Source organism: Tyto alba, unplaced genomic scaffold, assembly GCF_018691265.1.
Source record: "Tyto alba isolate M040663 unplaced genomic scaffold, T.alba_DEE_v4.0 Super-Scaffold_16, whole genome shotgun sequence".
NCBI classification, from domain to species: domain Eukaryota; kingdom Metazoa; phylum Chordata; class Aves; order Strigiformes; family Tytonidae; genus Tyto; species Tyto alba.
This window is the reverse complement of record NW_024881278.1, coordinates 26,103,365-26,123,239: the sequence shown is the minus strand read 5'-3', so window position 1 is coordinate 26,123,239 and position 19,875 is coordinate 26,103,365. Positions and strand designations below refer to the sequence as shown.

The window sequence follows — 19,875 nt, the reverse complement described above, 5'->3', positions numbered from 1 at the left end:
CCTCACCAAGTCTGCCAATGACACCAAGCTGTGTGGTGCAGTCGACATGCTGGAGGGCAGGGATGCCATTCAGAGGGACCCGGGCAGGCTTGAGAGCTGGGACCATGCAAACCTCATGAAGTTCAACAAGGGTGGGGCAATCCCAAGCATAAATACAGGCTGGGCAATGAGTGGAAAACAGCCCTGAGGAGAAGGACTTGGGGGTATTAGTGGATGGAAAACTGACTATGAGTCAGCAATGTGCACTTGCAGCCCAGAAAGCCAACTATGTCCTGAGCTACATCAAGAGAAGTGTGGCCAGCAGGTCGAGGGGGGGAATTCTCCCCCTCTACTCTGCTCTTGTGAGACCCCACCTGGAGTGCTGTGTCCAGCTCTGGGGCCCCCAACATAAGGAGGACATGGACCTGCTCAAGTGGGTCCAGAGGAGGCCACAAAGGTGATCGGGGGGCTGGAGCACCTCCCTGATGAGGACAGGCTGAGAGAGTTGGGATTGCTCAGCCTGGAGAAGAGAAGGCTCCAGAAAGAGACCTTATGTGTCCTTCTAGTACCTAAAGGGAGCTACAGGAAAAATGGGGAGGGACACTATCAGGGAATGCAGTGATAGAACAAGGGGTAACAGTTTTAAACTGAAAGACGGTAGCTTTAGATTAGCTATAAGGAAGAAATTCTTTACTATGAGGGCAGTGAGACACTGGCACAGGTTGCCCAGAGCAGCTGTGGCTGCCCCCTCCCTGGAAGGGTTCAAGGCCAGGTTGGACAGGGATTTGAGCAACCTGGTCTAGTGGAAGGTGTCCCTGCTCGTGGCAGAGGATTAGGACTAGATGACCTTTAAGATCCCTTCCAACCCAAGCCATTCTATGATTCTATGATATTTGGTCTCCCAACACGCTCATTAAGGGCCCTCATCTCTATCAGACAGGGGAGCCCCAGTTTTCCAGGTAGGACCACTGCAGCAAGTGCCATGAATCCATGGCCTCTGTACAGCGCAAACACCAACCACTTAGCGACCCTGGACAGGGCAGCAGAGGAAATGCTGATTACTAAGTGATCATGGAAAACAAATTCAAAATTAAAAACAAACAAACAAAAAAAAAAAAAAACAACAGACAAGGCTTTTCAAAAAAGTATACTGCAGGGACTTGTCTGGGATCACACACTCAGCAAATGGTGGACCATGAAAGTCACAACAAAATAACTTCTGTGGTCACCAAAATCCCCTCCACCACAGTGTCATTAGCCAACTCATTGTGCACTACTGGGAGGGGCTGAGCTGTCACTGCTGAAGGGAAATGGGTGAGGGGCTACAACAACTACGAAATGGCCCTGAACCACAGGTGAGTCTCAACTGGCAGAACAGCAAGTTGATCCCACAAATGATTGTTCTCTAAATAAGCACAAGCCAGTTGCATCTCAATCCAGAAAGATGAACAGGTGATCACCACCGAGTGGCACCAGGCAGCTGGACCCAGTCAATGCCCACTACAGAAGAGTGTGAGCCAAAGCTTGGCCAGCAAGGCCTGCCACCTGGCAGAGCATCCAAACTCCCACTGCTCCCAAGGCCCAGAGAGCAGATAAAATTATTCAAATTACAGGCTGCTTTTTTAAGTTCTTCCTCAATATCACATTAGAGCCACAGCTAATGCAAACACAGCTACCTACTTACACAGTTATGGTCTAAGCAAACAGATTCTCTGCCTGTTTGTAGGTGACTGGTTTTCTACTGCTCCTCTGTCACCTTTGTGGCATACTGTCTCCAAATATGCTCTGGATCTGTACAGAAGCCCTGTCCCCTAGGCACAGATAAAACAGGCCAGATTTGTCCTGACACTTTTACCACTAGCCCTTTGATTTGAATTTGGCGATGGAGGAAATGAACACTCTGTATGGAGCATCTCTGGCTCAAACAGCTGCTTCCCCTGCTGGTCTGGCAGTCTGAGTCTGCTAATCTGCAGGGTACATCAGATGGTTTATCTATTCACTCCTCGCCAATCCCAAATCCCTCACTGAGTTTTCTTTGAGGCCTGGAAAAAATGCAAAGCTCCATTTGTGCAGGAAACAGACCTGACTGAAAACTCGAGCACCTGCGGAGTAAGAAAAATATAAAGAAGGGGCAGGATTCATTAATTCCAAATCACTCATCCGCACATGCCAAAGTTCCCAAAGTTCAAATGCTGGGCTTGCCTCTCCTGCTCACTAGAGCCTGGGAAGGGAAGGGGGGTTGCAAAGGGACAGGGGAGTATAGTTTTACAGCTGGCAGGCATGGCAGCAGCTCCTGAGAAAAAGCTTACAAGGCTTTTAATTCAGGGTTGCCAACGTGACTGTTTCCTCTCTTCATTCCTGGCCTTGGCTCCAAAGCTGTCCGCAGGGAACATCCAGTCTAGTCTAACATATCATCTGATGTCTCTATAGTTTGTCTCGCTTCTGCAGTCCCAGCTTGTGACCATGAAGTGAAGCTTTGGCTCAGACGTGACTCCAAAGCCCTCCCTCCCCATGGACTTTTGCCACAGGCAGAGCTAGGGCAGAAGGCACTCTGTCTCCTGCAGCTTTATCCTGTTGCCCTCAGCTCTGCTTCTGCAGCACATCGCAATGGCAGCACTGGGGGCTTGAAGCAAGCAGCCCCAGATGCTTACACCATTTGATGTTTAAATGCTGTCCCTGAGCACGCCAAGAAGGGGTTAAGACATTAGCACAAGTCAGGCAATAGAGTAAACACAGTTTCCTCTAAGCAGGGAGACAGAGAGGGCTCTGAAAGTCACACAGCTGTATACTCTGGGAAACAAGAAAAAATAAAATAAAATCAGTGAAAGGTACACTCTCGTCAGCTGTGACATTACAGGGACACGAAGAGGAAGAAAATCCACAGATGGCTGCTCCAAACCCAAAGGACACAGGCACTACCAGAGTATGTGCCAGATTACTTTTACACCATCTTCAGCTAACTCTAAGCTGAAACTGAAAAAAATACAAGACACACCAAAGGCTCTGTGCAAGTCACAGGGCCTCTTGCATACCAGACACAAAGTGAACAGCCTAGGCATCCAGGGCACCAGATTTCCAGAAGAGACTGCATGCTTGTACAGGTTCACCCCGACTCAGGAAAGGATAGATGTATACATGGAAGGCAAAAGAAAAAAGCAAACAAAACAGCTCAAAATTGTTTCAAGTCTAGATTTTTAAGCCAATTTCTTCATGGTTTTGAGCCAACCTGAATGTTTTAGATGTTGATACTGAGTATTTCTGTTTAAAAGTATAAATTCTTGGCCCTGAATGCCTGTTTATCAGCCCCAAAACCTACCTTAAAGGGTATAGTTAGCACAAGGGACTTTTCAAGACATATAAAACCCATGCTGTATCTAATCCATCACAGAAAGCATCCAGTGGAGATCAATGGGTTTGTCTCAGGAGAACCTGGAATGTGCACCTTTTCAGCAGATCTTAGCCATAGACTTAGTCTTAGTGGAGTTTCTCAAAAATAGGGCAGCATGGGGTATACTCATTGCACTAAATGAGAAAAGGATTCTCAGTGTCATGGAAGACAGGGCATGGATTATTCTTCACAATAGAAACCTCGAAAGGTGACTCTGAATCACCTCCCACCCTCACTCTAGCTGAGTGCAAAGGACATTACAACAGGGGAACCCCTTATTTGGGTTCAGCTGATGCTGCTGGGAGCACTCAAAGAGGCAACTTTAAGCAGAAAGGTCACATCTTCAGATAAGAACTTGGATTTGTGGACAGTGAAGAATCTTTGAAAAAGCCAAATGCAAACTGACTGCATAAACAGCTCTAGGAAGCCAAAACAAGCCTGTCTCAAACAAACAAACAAGTAAACATTCCAAGCCATGGGGCTTGCTTGGGCTGCACGGAGTCTGAATGCAGGGCACAAGAGTCCTGCTCCTTCTCCTCCCAAGACACACACACACACGTGTGTACATGTCATGTCTGCATGGCCCCACAGTGTATTTCAGCATCATCTCCTTTCACATGACCATGCCGATTTGTGAGATCCCATTTGTTTGCATGAGCACATGAAAATAATTCGACATAAGTACTATATTAGAAATTACAGGCCAGAAGATGATTAACAAACCAGAGAGACCATTTTTTGTCTTCAAATAGACATTCATGAAATGGGAATAGTAGAACATTAATAACCACAGAAAGAAATGATGATGTAACCCAACTGTTCTCACATTCCCCACCCTACTATCTACTTGTCACCCTACGCCCCCACCCCACTGAACCTCACATACACCTTAGTGACAAGGGAACACGCTGAAGTGGCTAGTTAGCTAATAGGTTAAAGGCCTATTAGCTAACTAACTCCAGGGAGCTAATCCATTTATGCAGCACATAGCTAACCACTGCACTTGGAGAACATTCTCCCATGCCCGCATGCAGCAGTGCCTGTCCACACCTGCCTTGCGGCACAACACTACACAGCACACGGGGCCTGGGATGGTGTTTGCGGGTTGCAGCTCAGAGCTTGTGAAGGCAGACCTACCAACTTTGCAAGGACTGGCCTAGGCCTGTACCCATGTGAGCAGCTTGCAAGGATTTCAGAGGAGCCAGTATCCCTCGCCTGGTGCTTTGTCCTTACTCTTAAGTAGGTACGTGGTTCCCTTCAGCACTGGTGATCAGCACTCGTGGATTCCGATACCCTGTTGCATATTCTCTTTGTTTACATCCTCATGGCTGCACATGGCTCAAGGAGGCACAGGAGCTGGTCCAGAGAAGCCTCTCCAATGTAAGAGGCAACGCAACCAGTTTGGGAAATGGTGCTCTTCCCTGCACATGCCAATGCGCTGAGCTTCAGCATCTCCACTTGTCCATGGGTGCCAGCACAGGATACACATTACTCCTGCCAACCTTTTGAACCTCCCCTGTACGAGAGCAGTGATGTGCCAGCTCAGAGACAGAATCAGGCCACTACCCTTTTAAGCAGGTGTTAGCAGAGCACAGCAACCCTCAGAGCTGTGCCTCAATCTGTGCAGGAGGAACTAGCTGGAGAAATGCTGACCTCATGTATGCCACTTCATTGTCTGCATCAAGATCTACTTTCCAAATAGCTGGAAATAAACCTTAAACTCAGTAGCCTGTAAGATTCATATAAGAGCCTGTATAACACATGCCAGTGCTCATAACACATGCATCGATTTAAACCCAAAAATAATTTCAGCATTTCCTTTTCTCAGTTCAGGATTTTGGCCCATCTCATGCATAAAACGGTCATGTCCTAGGACCAAGAGGGCTCATTCACCCACCACATTGGAGAATGGAAAAAGTTCAGATCATCTCATTAAAAGAAGAAAGAGCAGAGTACAAAGGCAGGCCTGAATGTCTCAAGGCCAAGTTCATTAAGTTCCTCTGTGCAGAGAACAGTTGATAATAAAAGAAAAAATTTATACCACATTTATATGAATAGTTTTGAGGGTGAGTGATTTGGATGGTTGCATCTGGAAAGCAAATGAACCAGTGTCTCAGCTCAGTACAGTGTTTTATACAGTAGACCAAGGAACACAGACAAGTCTCACAGTTGCAGCAGTAGTTACTGCTGCTTTTCTACTTCTAAACCTACCAGCAGCCACATCAGGAGATAGCAATCTGATTTTTTTCAGCTTCTTGTGGTTTACGGTTTCACTCCTCTCTAGGGTCTTTCCATAGGCTGGTTAGCATAACTGCCCATAGTAAAAGAGTCTGCAAAATGCAGAGGGGAAGAATTAGCACATCAAAAATGCCTCTCACACTTCTTGTAGCAGTCAGACTTGAAAAGAATGTTAGGTGTACAATGAAAAGACACAAGAATACTAAAGAGATGTGGTACTAGGAAGTCTCTGCTCAAAAAACATTTTCCAAGAGCACCACTTACCCTGCTCACAATTACACTCATTCCTCTAACAGCACATAGAAACTAACAGAGTTGGCCATGTTATCCAGAGGATGACAGGAAATTATATTAAGTTGAAAACAAACTAAGAGTTTTATTTGATAGCACACCAAATTCAAAACTACAATGAAAATACCCATATCATGAAGTCACTGTGCTATTTCAATCAGAATTCTGTACAAAGCACCAGAGTTTACGTTTCAAGACTTACACTAAAGTATGCTCAATATACAGTCTTATCTAGCCAGGTACACCATGTTCTTGTGTGAGGTTTGTCTGTCTGTCTAGCACACACAGCAAACAGCAGTAACAGACTTTCCTGAACAAACCCAGGGCATTCCCTGACCTATGGTGGTTTCCCCAGCTGCAAACCACATCGCCTGTAATGTAACAAGTAACAGGTTTACAGCAGTGAGAAAAACAGACATATGACTGGCTACATTTTAAGGATATTTCTACTTACACTAGGCACTGCACAGAACCCACTAACTCTGCAATTTGGAAAATTATTTGTTAAACTGTTGCTTGTTTTTTAATCGTATTATGCCTACATATTGCCATATCAGAACCGCCAGGAGCCTCTGAATGAGCCTCTGAAGCAATATGCAAGATCGGGAGTTCCTAAAGTCTCCACAGGTAGAGAAAAGACTTATCTATGCTGTCAAAATTGAGCATGTTTACAATAAGATTGCAAAGCAACTTGCAAAGCAATTCAGGGTTTCATCCTTTGTATAACTGCTCAACCTATTTTTTCCATAATCAAACACAAGAAGGTGAAATTATAGTTTGCAAGGATATGCCAGGATTTTAAAACACGAGCACATTTTTGATTCTAAAATACAGTTTTCCCTTGCATAGACATGACCAGAGACTTCTCATTTACATTAAGTTCCTAACACTTTATAGGATCCTCAGTTTTGCAAGCTCATTCCTATGGAAATTGCTTTGCATGAGCAAACAAAGTCCAGCAGGAGATTGCAGAGATTATTTTCAATGAGGAAAACCAGCAAACTTAATCGGATTTCTCTTAAGTATCTTCATTTGTGCTTTTTTTTAATTTACCTGTGGTCCTCAGGACACCTACACTTTTGAAACCTTGAATTTAGGGAAAAAAAATGTAATTACATTTTTTGCCTTCGAGAAGGAGGGTTCATCTCTGACTTACTGATCACGATGTCCTCAAAACCAACTGCAACTCACCAAGACATGTGCATCTGGGAACACAGTTCTGGAGAAGGGCAGAGAGTTTTAGAAGTGAGTCTGCTCTGGTTTAACTCAGTCTCCATCTACATGAGAAGTAGATGCCTCTATTGAGTGCCTCCTCCTGTGAGATGAGCTGTGGACCAATGCCCAAAACTCCCATTGACATCAACAAGCTGAAAGAAAGCACGAGCAGAGCCCAGCAGTGCAGTTCTCATGTGAGCCAACAATGGAGTGGCTATTCAGAGCTAAGGCAGAAAATCAGAGCTAAACCCCAGCCCACGCCAAGGACAGCTGTGTTGTTGACAGCCAAGCTGGCTATTCTACCATGCCAAAGCTTGTCTCAAAAACAGTATTTCCTAGAGCGTTTATACTCTAGTCATGGGCTTGGCCTTAAAAACTCAGCCAGCTTCTGACTATTGAACAGTAACGGCTGCTGTATTTTCAAGCCTCAGACATGCTCCAGGACAAGCTGCTTGCTTTCAGTCTGTGGTGGCAAAACTGGAGCACAAATGCCCAGCATTAATAGTTAATCTGCACCATCACATGACCACCCTGTTTCTGCTGTTTCCAAACCTGTACTACCACCTCCCTACTTCCTTCTCACTCACAGGCACTGCCCCATGGGGAGACTGCAGGGTACGAAGCACACCTGTGTCACCTCTCAAACACCACTGCCAAGCCATGCTGGACAAGGAAGGCGTCCTACTTCACAGATAAGGGGCTGAGCAGTGCCAGTGGAAAGTGAAGGGGAAAAACAAAATCTTGCTTTCCATTCCTTACTACCATCACATCTATGTAGTGCTTTAAACAAATCTCTTACCATCTGATTTTTAAGCAGCTCCTGGTATTTTGTGGGTACTGACTTGTCACTTGTGTAAGTGCTTAAGCTGGAAATTCAACACTTGGTTGTGGTGGTAGGGTAGGAACAAAAGAAAAAAGCCTAACTGATCTCTTCTGCTCATTTAAATTTCTTTATTTATATAGTAAAGTCAGAAGAGCAAGCAGAAAACTTCCACCACCATCAAATGCTCCCTGGACTACATGAAGAATAACCAGCTTGGTTCTAAATAGCCATTTACTCTTTCCAGTCTCCTCAAGCTCACCTCACTTTTCCTCTGAAGTAGTAAACTGTAAGCCTTTCTCCTTTTCAGAGGTCACTACCATAAGCAAAAGATGTAACTTATCACGCCTGAAGAGACATCCATTCATCCGTAGACCAAATACAACATGGGCAGTGACAGCATATGGTGAAGCCGCCTGCAAACTCCTTTTCTCCCCAGGCAACGATGAGATATTTGTATCACAATGAGCCACATGCTGAGGGAGAAGTGGGGAGAGGTATCTGCCAACTCAACAGCCACATTGGGACCCAACCCTGGCAGTCCTTTTAGTCCAGACACACCAAGGCTGGGGGAGGCGAGGACAACTCAGCCCTATTTCTGAGTAGGGACTGTAGAGAAGGTCCTGACCTTCACTTCCAAGCAACATCTACTAACTGTCTTGCTAGAAAGTATAAACAGGTTGCAGCAAACTTCTTAATCTGCCAGGCCCTCGAGGCTACTTGGGCTGAATTCAGAGAGTGGGAGAGAGAACGTGCCAGCATTATCCTTCTGCACTGTACTGTGTCAAAACAAGAAACAAAACATCCTTTGGAAAACCTTCTTCAAAAAGGACCTGCAACAGCCAACACACAGGAGACAGTACAGCGATATCCTGCATGATGACCACCCTCAGCTATCCAACACAGCACCCACTCTGTGACTGCCATTTACCCCACCTCAAATCACATTTTAACCAGTTGTGTTGTTGCTGCAGTTAGGATCTCTGGATTTTGCCGAGTAATGTTTTTTGCGGCTTGCTGGCAGCCCACCATAAACCACTGCCAGTAGATGGGAGACTAGGCTTTTCCCTCTACTAGTTCAGTAGGAATTATTTTCTGTGGTGCTTTCAGAGAAAAATGATAGAGGTCAAGACCCCAACCTTGTCCATTCACATGCAAAGATTCTGGCAGCCACTTTCAGGTGGAGACACTTCCTCCCCATCCAGTTTTCTCCCTCCAGGCCTACCTACCCCTCAGAGTCACACCAAAAGTTCAAGCCTCACGCAGTATCACCAGCATCACTCAGGACTTCTCCTTAAGTCACATCCCAGGGACACATGCCAGTGGTGCCCATATGCCCATTTGATCTCCTCGCTCTGGTCTGCAGCCAAAGAATCAGCTTTAGTCTAATACCTTCTTACTAGGCTTTAGAGCTTAGAGAAAAAAGAAAGACAGCAGGGTTGGGAAAGTAGCCAGCAAGCCTGCCAATCTAAATGATAAGCCATTGGCTTTAACCTGAGGCTCATAATTTACTGCCACTGATGCCAGGTGCTATTATTGTCCCTTTGGGAATCTTAATACAACAAAATTACTCTCTCTAGCTCTATCTTCACCCGTTCTTACCCTTCTCTTACCCTTCCTATTCCACAGATCTCTCACCTTCACCACATACCCTCTCAAAATTCAGCCACATCTAATTTCCTTCCCTCATCTTCCTTTTCCTCAACCAAACTCTCTAGTGCACTCTAAATCACCCTGACCAACCTAATCCCCAGTCTTTCATGATTCTAAGCAGCACCTCAAGAAACCAGGTTTCAGATGTTTCAGGACGTGTTCTAACTACTAGCTCACACTCAGAGACAGCCCAGATGATACTTAGGTCCCATGATAGTCCAAATAGCTATTCACCAACATTAAAGCTCCCAGGAAAATAAGGTAAAGTTACATGGCCAGATAATTGGGGAAAAAGATATGTAAATATTTCCAGAAGCACTCATAGTGGCTCACTTGTCCATCTCCCCCTCCAACTGTTTCCTCTTTGCATGTGTTACGAAGCTAGATAAAAAATGCACCTCAAGCAAAACAAGGAAAGAAGGATTAAGGGAGAAGTGTTTGGCCCTATGAATGGACAAGCCAACACACTGTGCTAGGGCTGATAGGATGGTGGAAGAGGCCCAAAGAGAGATTCATGATCAGAATAAAAGTCTGCTAGCAGCACACCTGAAATGTGAACATCATAGCAACAGATGTCATGAGACAGTACAGAATTGGAGCAGACTTGCACATAAATTAATTCTGTATTTCAACAAGGTACAGAGAACACAGATCCTCATAGAGAAGCTTTTGATGTACAGACTGGAAGAACAGACAGTGAGATGAACTGAGAGAGACTGAGAGAACCAGGACTGCTCAGCCTGGAGAAGAGAAGGCTCAGGGCAGGATCTTACGTACAAATATCTGAAGGGAGGACGGAGCCTGGTGCTTTTCAGTGATGCCCCGTGTCAGAACCAGGGGCAATGGGCACAGGCTGAAACACAGGAAGATGTTCCCGCTGAGCATTAGGAAACACTTTTACTGTAAGCGTGACTGAGTACTGGTACAAGTTTTCCAGGGAGGTTGCAGAGTTTCCATCCTTGGAGATATTCAAAAGCTGCCTGGACACAGTCCTATGCAACCAGCTCCAGGTGACCCTACTTCAGCAGAGAGATCAGACAAAATGACCTCCAGAGGACCCTTCCAACCTCAACCATTTTGTGAGAATGATTTAACTTCTGTCATGCTGATTGATGCTGAAAGCCTCCTGTCAGTGTTCAAGGCCAGGTTGGACTGGGCTTTGAGCAACTTGGTCTAGTGGAAAGTGTCCCTGTCCATGGCAGGGGGGTTGGAACTAGATGATCTTTAACATCCCTTCCAACCCAAGCCATTCTATGATTATCCTACCTCCCTTGCCCTTGGCATTTACATGCTGGCACCATGGCAGCAGGTGAGCCTTACTGTCGGTGAAGACATAGTCAAGTCACTTGCCTGTTTTAGGAAAGGAAATCATTACCCTTTCTAGGAAGCAGCTAGGCCAACTTCTACATGGGTTACTGTTCTCTTATGCTGTGATTCATCCAGCCCCAGCAGCACACAGGCACTTTCATTACAGCATGTTTTTGCATGGATTAGATTAACCATCCAGGGAACACTTAGAGGACACAGAGAAAGAGACAGAGATATCTGCTGCCTGGCAGAATCATAATTGCCTCCTTCAGGCAGGGTGGGGTTCCTCATGCCTTCCCTCACTCCTGACTCTCTCTCTACCTCCCAGAGGCACCCTGCCTTCCCTCCCTCCCTATCCACCACTGTCAGAATACAAATGCCTTAATCAGCAAACCAGACATCAGCTGGGTGGTAGAGCCAGAGTCTTTATAACAAACATCAAACCAGAAGAGAACATCTCCTCAGCTCCTCCAAAGGCACAAATAAGACACCTCTACCATGCCTCATCGCTCACTCATGTGGTACACGTCTAGAGTCACAGAACTATATCCTTGCAGGCAACTAGACTGGACAATCTAATCAATCATGTTCAGCCCCAAACTCTCTCATGCTAGGATTGCCTTGCAGCAGCCAGGCATAGCATTTGTTTTGCTGGCTACTTCAGTGCCAAACGCTGGCAGGGGTGAGATAGACAGGGGCTTCTGTGCTGGAGGAACAGCTGCTGTAGAATATTTCTGAGACTGAAAAATAAAAGAAAAATTGCAGGAGCTTCTCAGAAGCAGGATTTCTCATTCTGTAATGGCGCAATCGGTTTCTGCAACCGTTTCCTTATTATATTGCTTCAACAAGTACTCTATTGCGCCCAGGGACAAAGAACTGCTATGGCCCAACTTTTCACACCTGGAAGAGACAAATTCTGGCATTGGGCCCCTTAGGAAATGGTGTAAGCCATTATGTTCAGCACAGGCCCCTGAACTCCACTCAGTCACTCTGGGGAGCAAGGCCTAGGGCAGAGAGTGATGAAACTACCACCAGCACCAGCAGTGGGTTTTCCGGCACCCCCTCGGCACAGAGGCAAGCCAGACAGGCAAACAGATGATAACAATTTTCAGGAACTGACAAGGTCTGGATTCAAATGGAGGCCAAGAGGTGAAAAGGACTCACGAGCTCACACGTTCTCTATCTGGAAGCTATTTGTCAAGTCCTGAAGAGACAGGCAAGGGCAAAGCCCAGCTGTTCTGGGGATATGGAACTCTCACCCTGGAGCCATTAGCAGCCCAAAGCCCAGACCCCAGTGTACCAGGGGTCACACACTGGTCCTTGGTCACGTGTGGCAAGTGCCATCTTGCAGCCTCTGTGCAACCAGTATCGGCCCAAAGAAAGTTTTCAGTGCCACTCGCTACCAGGCCCAGTCCAACCAGAATGCCAGTATTTAAATATACAGTGTAAGGACTGTTGGGCTTGATACTACACAGCTAAGCCCAGATCAGGGCTCACACTGTACCCAGGCCACTTTCAGTGTCAAGCCAAGACAAAGTTCCACTTACCCATCGTGCACTGAAACTACTTGCCCACCAAAGGGATGCAGTGTCTGCAATGAGAAATCCACATTTTATCACAGGATGTGTTTCTTGTCTTCTGTGCTCTCCTTTTTCAACCTAGCATCTCAAAGCATTTTAAATAATGCATTAAGCCTCCATTACACAATAGTATTGATATTATCTACTCATATATACAGGCAAACTATGGCAGAAAGGTTTTGCAACTTACTCAGAACTACATAGTGACTTTGTAGCATAACTGGAAATATATCCATGTACCCAACCTCTCTGCCTTGCACTTTAAGACAATGCCTTCCTTACCAGCCACCTACCCACTCACAAATAAGGACAGTTTGGATTGCTCATCATGCCAGCCCAAAGCAGCTTTCGTCCAAGAGAGATCTCTTACGATCTCTCTCCCTGCAAGTGCTACACTGACTTCTCAAGGTGCTGAAAGTAGATTTCAAAGAAGCTCCAGGCAATCACACTGAACAGCATGGGAGAATGGACTCTCTACTTCCTTTCTATCTGTTTACACAACGTGTCAAGACTAGTTAGTCTTATCCCCTGAGAACAAGCTCAGCAGCTCCAAGGAGTCTTTGTGACACCCTGGACTTCCTTATACCTCAGCTGACCCTTGCGTTCCCTGGTGCTTCCACCTTGACCCAAAAGATGTTCCTGCTCTCCTTGACCTCAAGCTCTTAGCACTGGCAAAAGCCAGATCTGCTGCAGTTAACAAGGTGGCAGCAGCCACAATCTTTCTAGGACATGCACAGGCTTCATTAAATAGTAAGTGGCTGGCAACTGGGCCTGCATGTAATGACACTGCTGTCTAAGGACCATGATCAAAGGGTGGCTGGGAGAGGGCATTCACTGCAGCAGTGTGGGTGTCTGCATGAGCCAGGGTATTTCTGCCCAATTAGAGAAAAGAAAGGAAGAAGTCTTCTGAGCTAATTTTCTAGTCCTTTGGAGGGGTGAAGAAAATCACACATTGAATTGCCCTTGTTCAGCCTCAATAAGGAATAGGCTGGGTGGCCAGCCGACCAGCCAGCCAGGGTGGGAAATATACCTGCCAACTGTCCAAACTCATGGCTGGGGAACAAAAGGGCAGAATCACACTGTCCCATGAAGCTGGAAAGGCATGGCCTGGCACCTAACCAGAAGGGGACTTTTTAAACCTGCTTCTGTGCAGCCTTTCCTGCCGAGGGAGGCTGAACAGAAAGGCCCAGACAATAAAGATTTCTGTTTATCCACAGGCCATGGAGGTAAAAGCACAGCAATTGCCTAGACCCTTAAAAGCACACAGATTTCCCCCAACCCACTTGTCTCCCAAATTTGCTCCCCTTCCTTATCAAAAGGCACCAAGTCACTGGAATGCAGAAAGACTTTTGGACATCACATACCACTGATCCATGGACTTCCTACAAAAGCTGCCTTGTCCGTTCAATCCTAAGAATAGCTTAAGCATCCCAACACAGAGCTGCTCAACACCACAACTCTCTGGACCAATCTTCTATTACCATCCAACAAAAACAGGATTTGATGCAAAGGCAAAGCACTTCGCATTTCTTCATCCACCGCTGAGTGACCCATACTGCATCATGCACCAAAAAGTGTCGTCTTGTCTCAGAACACCTTGTGCTTCTGGCACAAATTAATCTTGCCTGGTACTCTGTCATCTATCCACTCCACAGAGCTGCAGGAGCAGGAAGTAAGGCTCAGGGACAAGGGTGAAAGCCATGTCTGCTGCTCAAAAAAGTTGCCATATGATCAAGCTTTTATGCTGTATTCTCATGGCCAAGCACATTATAGCAAGAATAAGAATCACAATGAAAGAATAGCTTGATGTTCAGAGCCCAGACGAAGACTTTGAGTCATCAGTTTAATATTATCATTCCTCATTTGCATTGTTTACCTGACTAAAAAATACATGATAGCAAGTGCTGCCCAGGTGGTTAATAAGAGGCATTTTTGTTGCAGAATGAAAACGGACCAAGAAACACATGCCCTGGTCCCATTTTACAGGTGGGGAATAAAAGTACTGAACAAAACCTGCTCAGCTTCATATAACGATTTTGTGACAGAACTCGAAACAAAACTCAGATTTCTGATAAGAAATGAGATCACTGATTTAAGTAAACTGATGGGAATCCAAGCGTCAGTTTAAGATTGAATCTGCAACACTACTGTTATTTCTGTCATTATTTTTGTAGCAGAAACAAGTACAGGTAGCAAGCAAGAAGTCATCATAAAGCTTCAAGATATTACTGGTTGAAAATTAACCAACTATAAAAATAATACAAATGGCCACTGTTACAATATTCAGGCTACACCTCACACCTCACTTTGCATGCTCCCCTTCTCCTCCCCCTCATCCAAAAAAAAAAAAGTACACTTTTAAATTAAAACCACTAGCTGAATATACTTTCTTTATAACAGGGATTCCACAACCTAGAAGCGTTAATGAAATCTACAGTAAAAACATTATTTAAAAAGCACACCACCACCACTCCAGATCTCAACTTCTTTTGCAAAAATTTGACACAATTAATCCGGAAATGTAAAAAGCAAATAGACCAGAAAGCAAATCATTCTCAGAAGGTTTCCCAGAAAAACCACAACTGTTTGGAAAGTTTATTTAAATTAGCCCCTAACCTTCACCAACATACTCCCAAACAAACTGCTGAAAAGAACTTAAGGCAGAGCAGGTAGATGTCATGCCTGGGATCCAATTCAGAGAAAGCACCTGGGCCAAAAGGATCATTTCTCCATTTACTCACATGCACTCTGAAGAAAAGAAGGCTGGGCACAGGCTTACCAGCTTTCTCCTCTCATTAGGATGTGAGACTAATTAAAGTCTGTCAGTATCAGTAGAAGATTTGGGTGATGTGAAATGCAAGACTGGGCCTTTTGAATGTTCTGTGAGCAGAAACTTGGCTAGAAGGGGGAAGAGGGGGTGAGTAAAACTGTACTGAAGCCACAAGTCTTTGTACTATGTATTCATGGGATGTATGCTGCCAGCAGGACTGAGAACAAGCAGCAACGAAATGGGGAAATGGAGGGGTCTCACTTTTACAGATCTTGGAAAATAAATACATAGTCCTTTCTTTTAGTGAGTCCATCTTGTAGGCTTAAAGGGGGTAGTGTTAATGAGGTTAAAACTAGTACATCCAACCAACCAGTGGCAGCGAAATTCTTCCCTAATGAGAGGAAATTCAGAACTGAAAATAAATGTCTTTTAAGCTAATGCAATTTACCAGGGTCAGCAGATGTCTGCAGATACTCTTTCAAACTGACACTACACCAGTGCAAGGAGAAAAATAACTAATGAAGGGCAAGCTGAAATACTAACTTTACAGCAATGCCTTCTGAAAGAGAGGCACCAGATGGGCACTGTGCAGGGCAGCCCACCCCACCAGTACCAGGCATGCCCCATTTCCCAGCCCCTGCAGAGATGAGAGAAACTCCTAGAATTTACACATCTCTATCCCAGACCCCTACAGAAGTCCTGCAAAATCAAGAGTAATTGGGTCTAGAGAAAACTGTAAGTACCTTGTGTTTGTAAAGTGTTAAGAAGGCAGAAAGCACTGTTCTACATTGCTGTAAAACTCCAAGGAGGCATAAAGAGACCTGGGCCTAAGGAGGTCAACAAGGGTGGAAATACCTACCAAGTCTGCAGCTACTTTCATCACAAAGGTATTTCTTTATAAACCTCTAAGCAATTAATTCTGGAGTAAATGATATGGGCCAGATAATGGCAGCAGGGGTAACCTGACAAAAAGTGAACTCCAGTGACTTGTTCCTCTGTCATGCAATGAACCAGACGTTGCAGGTGCTGCCTTCATAATAGGGGTAGCAATAGAACAGCCCAACTGTAGCAAGAGCCACTCAAGTAGCAGCAGCTTTACTTCTCAAGAGAGGTATCTACACGTACGCTTACTTTATCCTAGACAGACAACAGAAGTACCAATTATGCCCTTGAAGATGTGATGACAAGAAGCAACCCTATGAATTTACTGAACTCTGCCTCAAGAATCCTTTTCTGTCTTTGCTTACAACATCTACTCTCAAGTGATGCTGCTTTCCTCATAGGAGGTTCTGCCTTACCTGCTGCATTTTTTCCAGGTCAAGGCTGGGCCTGCTGACCTTATCCCCGTATCCTTGCCGATGTCTCTTACAAGGCATGACTTGCTCAAGGCCTGCCCCAACACTTGTTAAGATTAAAGGTCTGGAGGCTGGGCTCCGCACCAGGGGCTGGAGTCTCTTGGGAGGGGAGGCACTGAACGGCACCGGGCTCGGGCTGGCTTGCAGGCTATCGGCCTGCTCTGCCACAGGCCGGAAGGACATCGCACACAAGTTCTTTACTTCTTCGTCACTGGAGGAGGTGTTGTTGCTGTCACTGCAGCAGGCAAGCCTGCTGACCTGGGACCACTTCCGTTTCTCAGCAGCGAACTCTCGGTTGATACGCTCCAGCTCCTCTTCTGAGCTGTGGCGGTCAAGGCTGGCGTGGAAGAGGGCACGAACCTTGCAGCATTGGTTCTCCTGGTTCTGGAGCTGGTTGGTGGCCAGAGGGGTCAAGGTACAATTCCGTCTTCTCTCTGGTGGGAGGAGGAGATAGAGGAGTGGCACAGCAGATCTGTGTCCCATGCCCTAATAAACTGGGCCTACTTCCTCCTGACCTGTTTTTATCATCTCCTCCCTACTATACTTCTGAATTGTTTTCCCACCTTTTCTTACCCAGAAGAAACACCCCCCCAGGATGAATGCTTCCCTTTGGAAGTTTCCAGACCTTTGTTTAGACCAGACTGATAGGCATTCCCTCACAAACTGTCACCTGGAAGTCTAGTTGCAGAGCAAGAACATGGACCTGCCACACACCTCAACCCCTGAAAAAGGAGAAGACATGATCTTACAAATGTGCTGTCAGGCACTTGCTTCTAGCTAAAAACATTAAGTTCTAGTGACCAGTTCTCAGGGAAGAGGAGACAAGTTACATTATTCTAAACAGCACGTCTGTGGCTCAAATAATAGAGATCTGGTTTCTGGAGGGAGAAGTTCTCCTCCTATTACAAGGCTTGTCATAAAAGAGAGCCTGCTTTCAGCTGTAAACTGGGCACACTTTACCTGTTCTGCTGAGATCTTTCTATGTTAAGCACAAGGAGCCAGGATTTGAATTTCGACAGGATGTGTCCTGTGGGTCAGGAATTTAACAACTTCTGCCTTTGTGTAAGAATCCACTTGAATTTGGCTAAACAACAATAAAACACAGGCCATGCACAAATGGCTCAACAGATGCATTTATGACAGGTTTCACCTGCAGTTTTAAGCTGCTTCATACCAGGTCCAAAAACAATAGCAAAGCACCTGTCTCTCCTCTATCAAAGACCCTCAGCTAGATTCAAGAATAGGGCTGCCCAATACCAACAGTACAGGAGGAAAGGAGTGAGCTAATCAGACAATGGGTCCAGGGGAATAAGGAAAGTGAGTATCAAAACATCAAGGAAGATGAAACCTAGAACAAAGATGACACAGCTGCACAAGCATGGAATAAAAGATAAATTCTCAGTCCCAGTTATGCTGCTGGCCCAATTGTAGACCTCCTCTGCCCTATGTATGCAGCACTGGCACCTTATCATGTGGTTAATAATGTCTGTCTCTGGTAAGAAAAGTACAACTTGCAGCATCTGATAACAATAGCTTCTCCCTGTGAGGTCTCAAAGACTTCAAGGTGACTTATTTAATGCATCTGGTTGTGGTACGTTAGGGACAGAGGAGGCAGCACTTCCAAGAACACAAGTGAAAAGCAAAATGGACTTCAGCTGTAGCATCCCAGGACCCTCCTATCTCATCCCATTACCTCTGTCAATCTGAGCAAGTTCCTGGTTCTCTCCCTCAGAGTCATCGCTGTCCTCATCACTTGGGGGGTAGGAGATCTAGGGGGCAAGGAGAAAGAAAAGTCTTCATCATAAACATTGAACACTGCCTTGCTGCTACCCAAGCCACTTCCCCCCACCCTCCCCCTCTCATATCCTGCAGGCTTCCACCCCACCTAACCGCACACACACAGCCGTATCACCTCTGTATACACATCCTCATCTCCCAACCTCAAACTCCCATTATATCTCTTACTTGCAGCAACACAAAACACACAGCCTACCACTATTTCCACTTTACTGCACCACCAACTTTCCCAAGCACAACGAACATACCCCACCCTTAGCCCCTCAGACCCACACCTTATAACCATCATGGCCTACCACATCCACACCACGTGGACAACTGAATCTCCAAAACCCACTGCCAAAATAAAGACGCATCCTGTCAACAGCACTATCATCTTGCAAAGCACCCACAAATGGAAGTGGCATGTTAACTTTAGCCATTCTATGTGTGTACCCACACTCCCCTCTTGAAGGCACACACACACACAAGCCAAAGAACAGACTTGTCTTGCTTTCCTACAGGATAACACTGAAGAATGTAACAGAAATAAAAGAAACAATATTTCACAGAAATGCAAACAACATTATGCTGTCCCAGCTCAGAATCTTACACTACCACTGAACACCCTTAAATGCACCAAGAGTAATGACAATTCACGTATTTTGTCTACCAGGAATTTTCAGGAATATTTGCTCTGGGTCAGTCAATGGATTCACCAAACAACTAGCTGTACACCCAAATACCCACTTACTCAAAACATATTCTAACTCTGAACAAACTTGGTAGCTGCCTCTTGAGTAGGGTTGAGATCTGAAACCAAGCTTCTGTGGGTCAGATAGATCCTACTGCTGCTGAGCTGTCTACATAAAGGAAACCCTTCCTTCCTTGACCCTAAAGTGACTTGTTCTGCTGCATAGAGCATACCTGGAAGTTATAAGATCAAACCTTTGAGCTATACAGCTTATTTGTTTCTGTCAATGGACAAAACCAAATGAGTCACAGGAAAATGCAGTATTTCAAAAGAAACTTTTATAAGAAACAGTTCTGGAATAACATGATTACTGCAAGAAGAGCTTTATTATTCCTTACATCTTTTTATTCAGAACAATAAACATTTCCATCATTCTTAGCCAACTCTCACAAGCTACTTGCCCACAACAGAATCCAGTGCCAAGAAGTTTCAAAAGGTTACATGATATGTTTCCATTTTAAACATGTCTGATGTGCTGTACTTGACTTCTATAGATGAGGCAGCATGCCACCATTACACTGATATGGACCCATTTCACTTCCACCACTGTTCCTAGGGAATTGTCCTTGAAGTGTTTAAGCTTCCCAGAGACCCAGAAGAGCAACTACACTTAACTAGGTGCCTATGAAGACACATACAGCTGATGCAGAGAAACAGGAATAGTGGAGAAATTCTGACTGATATTGAATTTGACAGATATTAAGGCAACACACCTATTTTGTGGCCATCCTCCAGGATTCTGTTTGGG

At 45.3% G+C, this 19,875-nt stretch overlaps 1 protein-coding gene across 5 annotated transcripts in view; it reads right to left on the bottom strand.

Annotated features, from left to right (window-relative positions):
• LOC104369584 overlaps nucleotides 1-19,875 on the bottom strand; it is a 60,741-nt gene that overhangs the window by 22,971 nt on the left and 17,895 nt on the right. For 4 of the 5 annotated variants that reach the window (XM_032985300.2, XM_009977128.3, XM_032985301.2 and 1 more), the window contains 2 exons: nucleotides 18,291-18,366; nucleotides 16,541-17,031 (listed from right to left, as the gene is read on the bottom strand). In XM_032985300.2, coding sequence (XP_032841191.1) covers nucleotides 16,541-17,031; nucleotides 18,291-18,366 — 567 coding nt within the window. Of the gene's footprint in view, nucleotides 1-5,622; nucleotides 5,698-16,540; nucleotides 17,032-18,290; nucleotides 18,367-19,875 lie in introns of those variants that run through there. The other variant, XM_032985302.2, reaches the window with a different exon arrangement.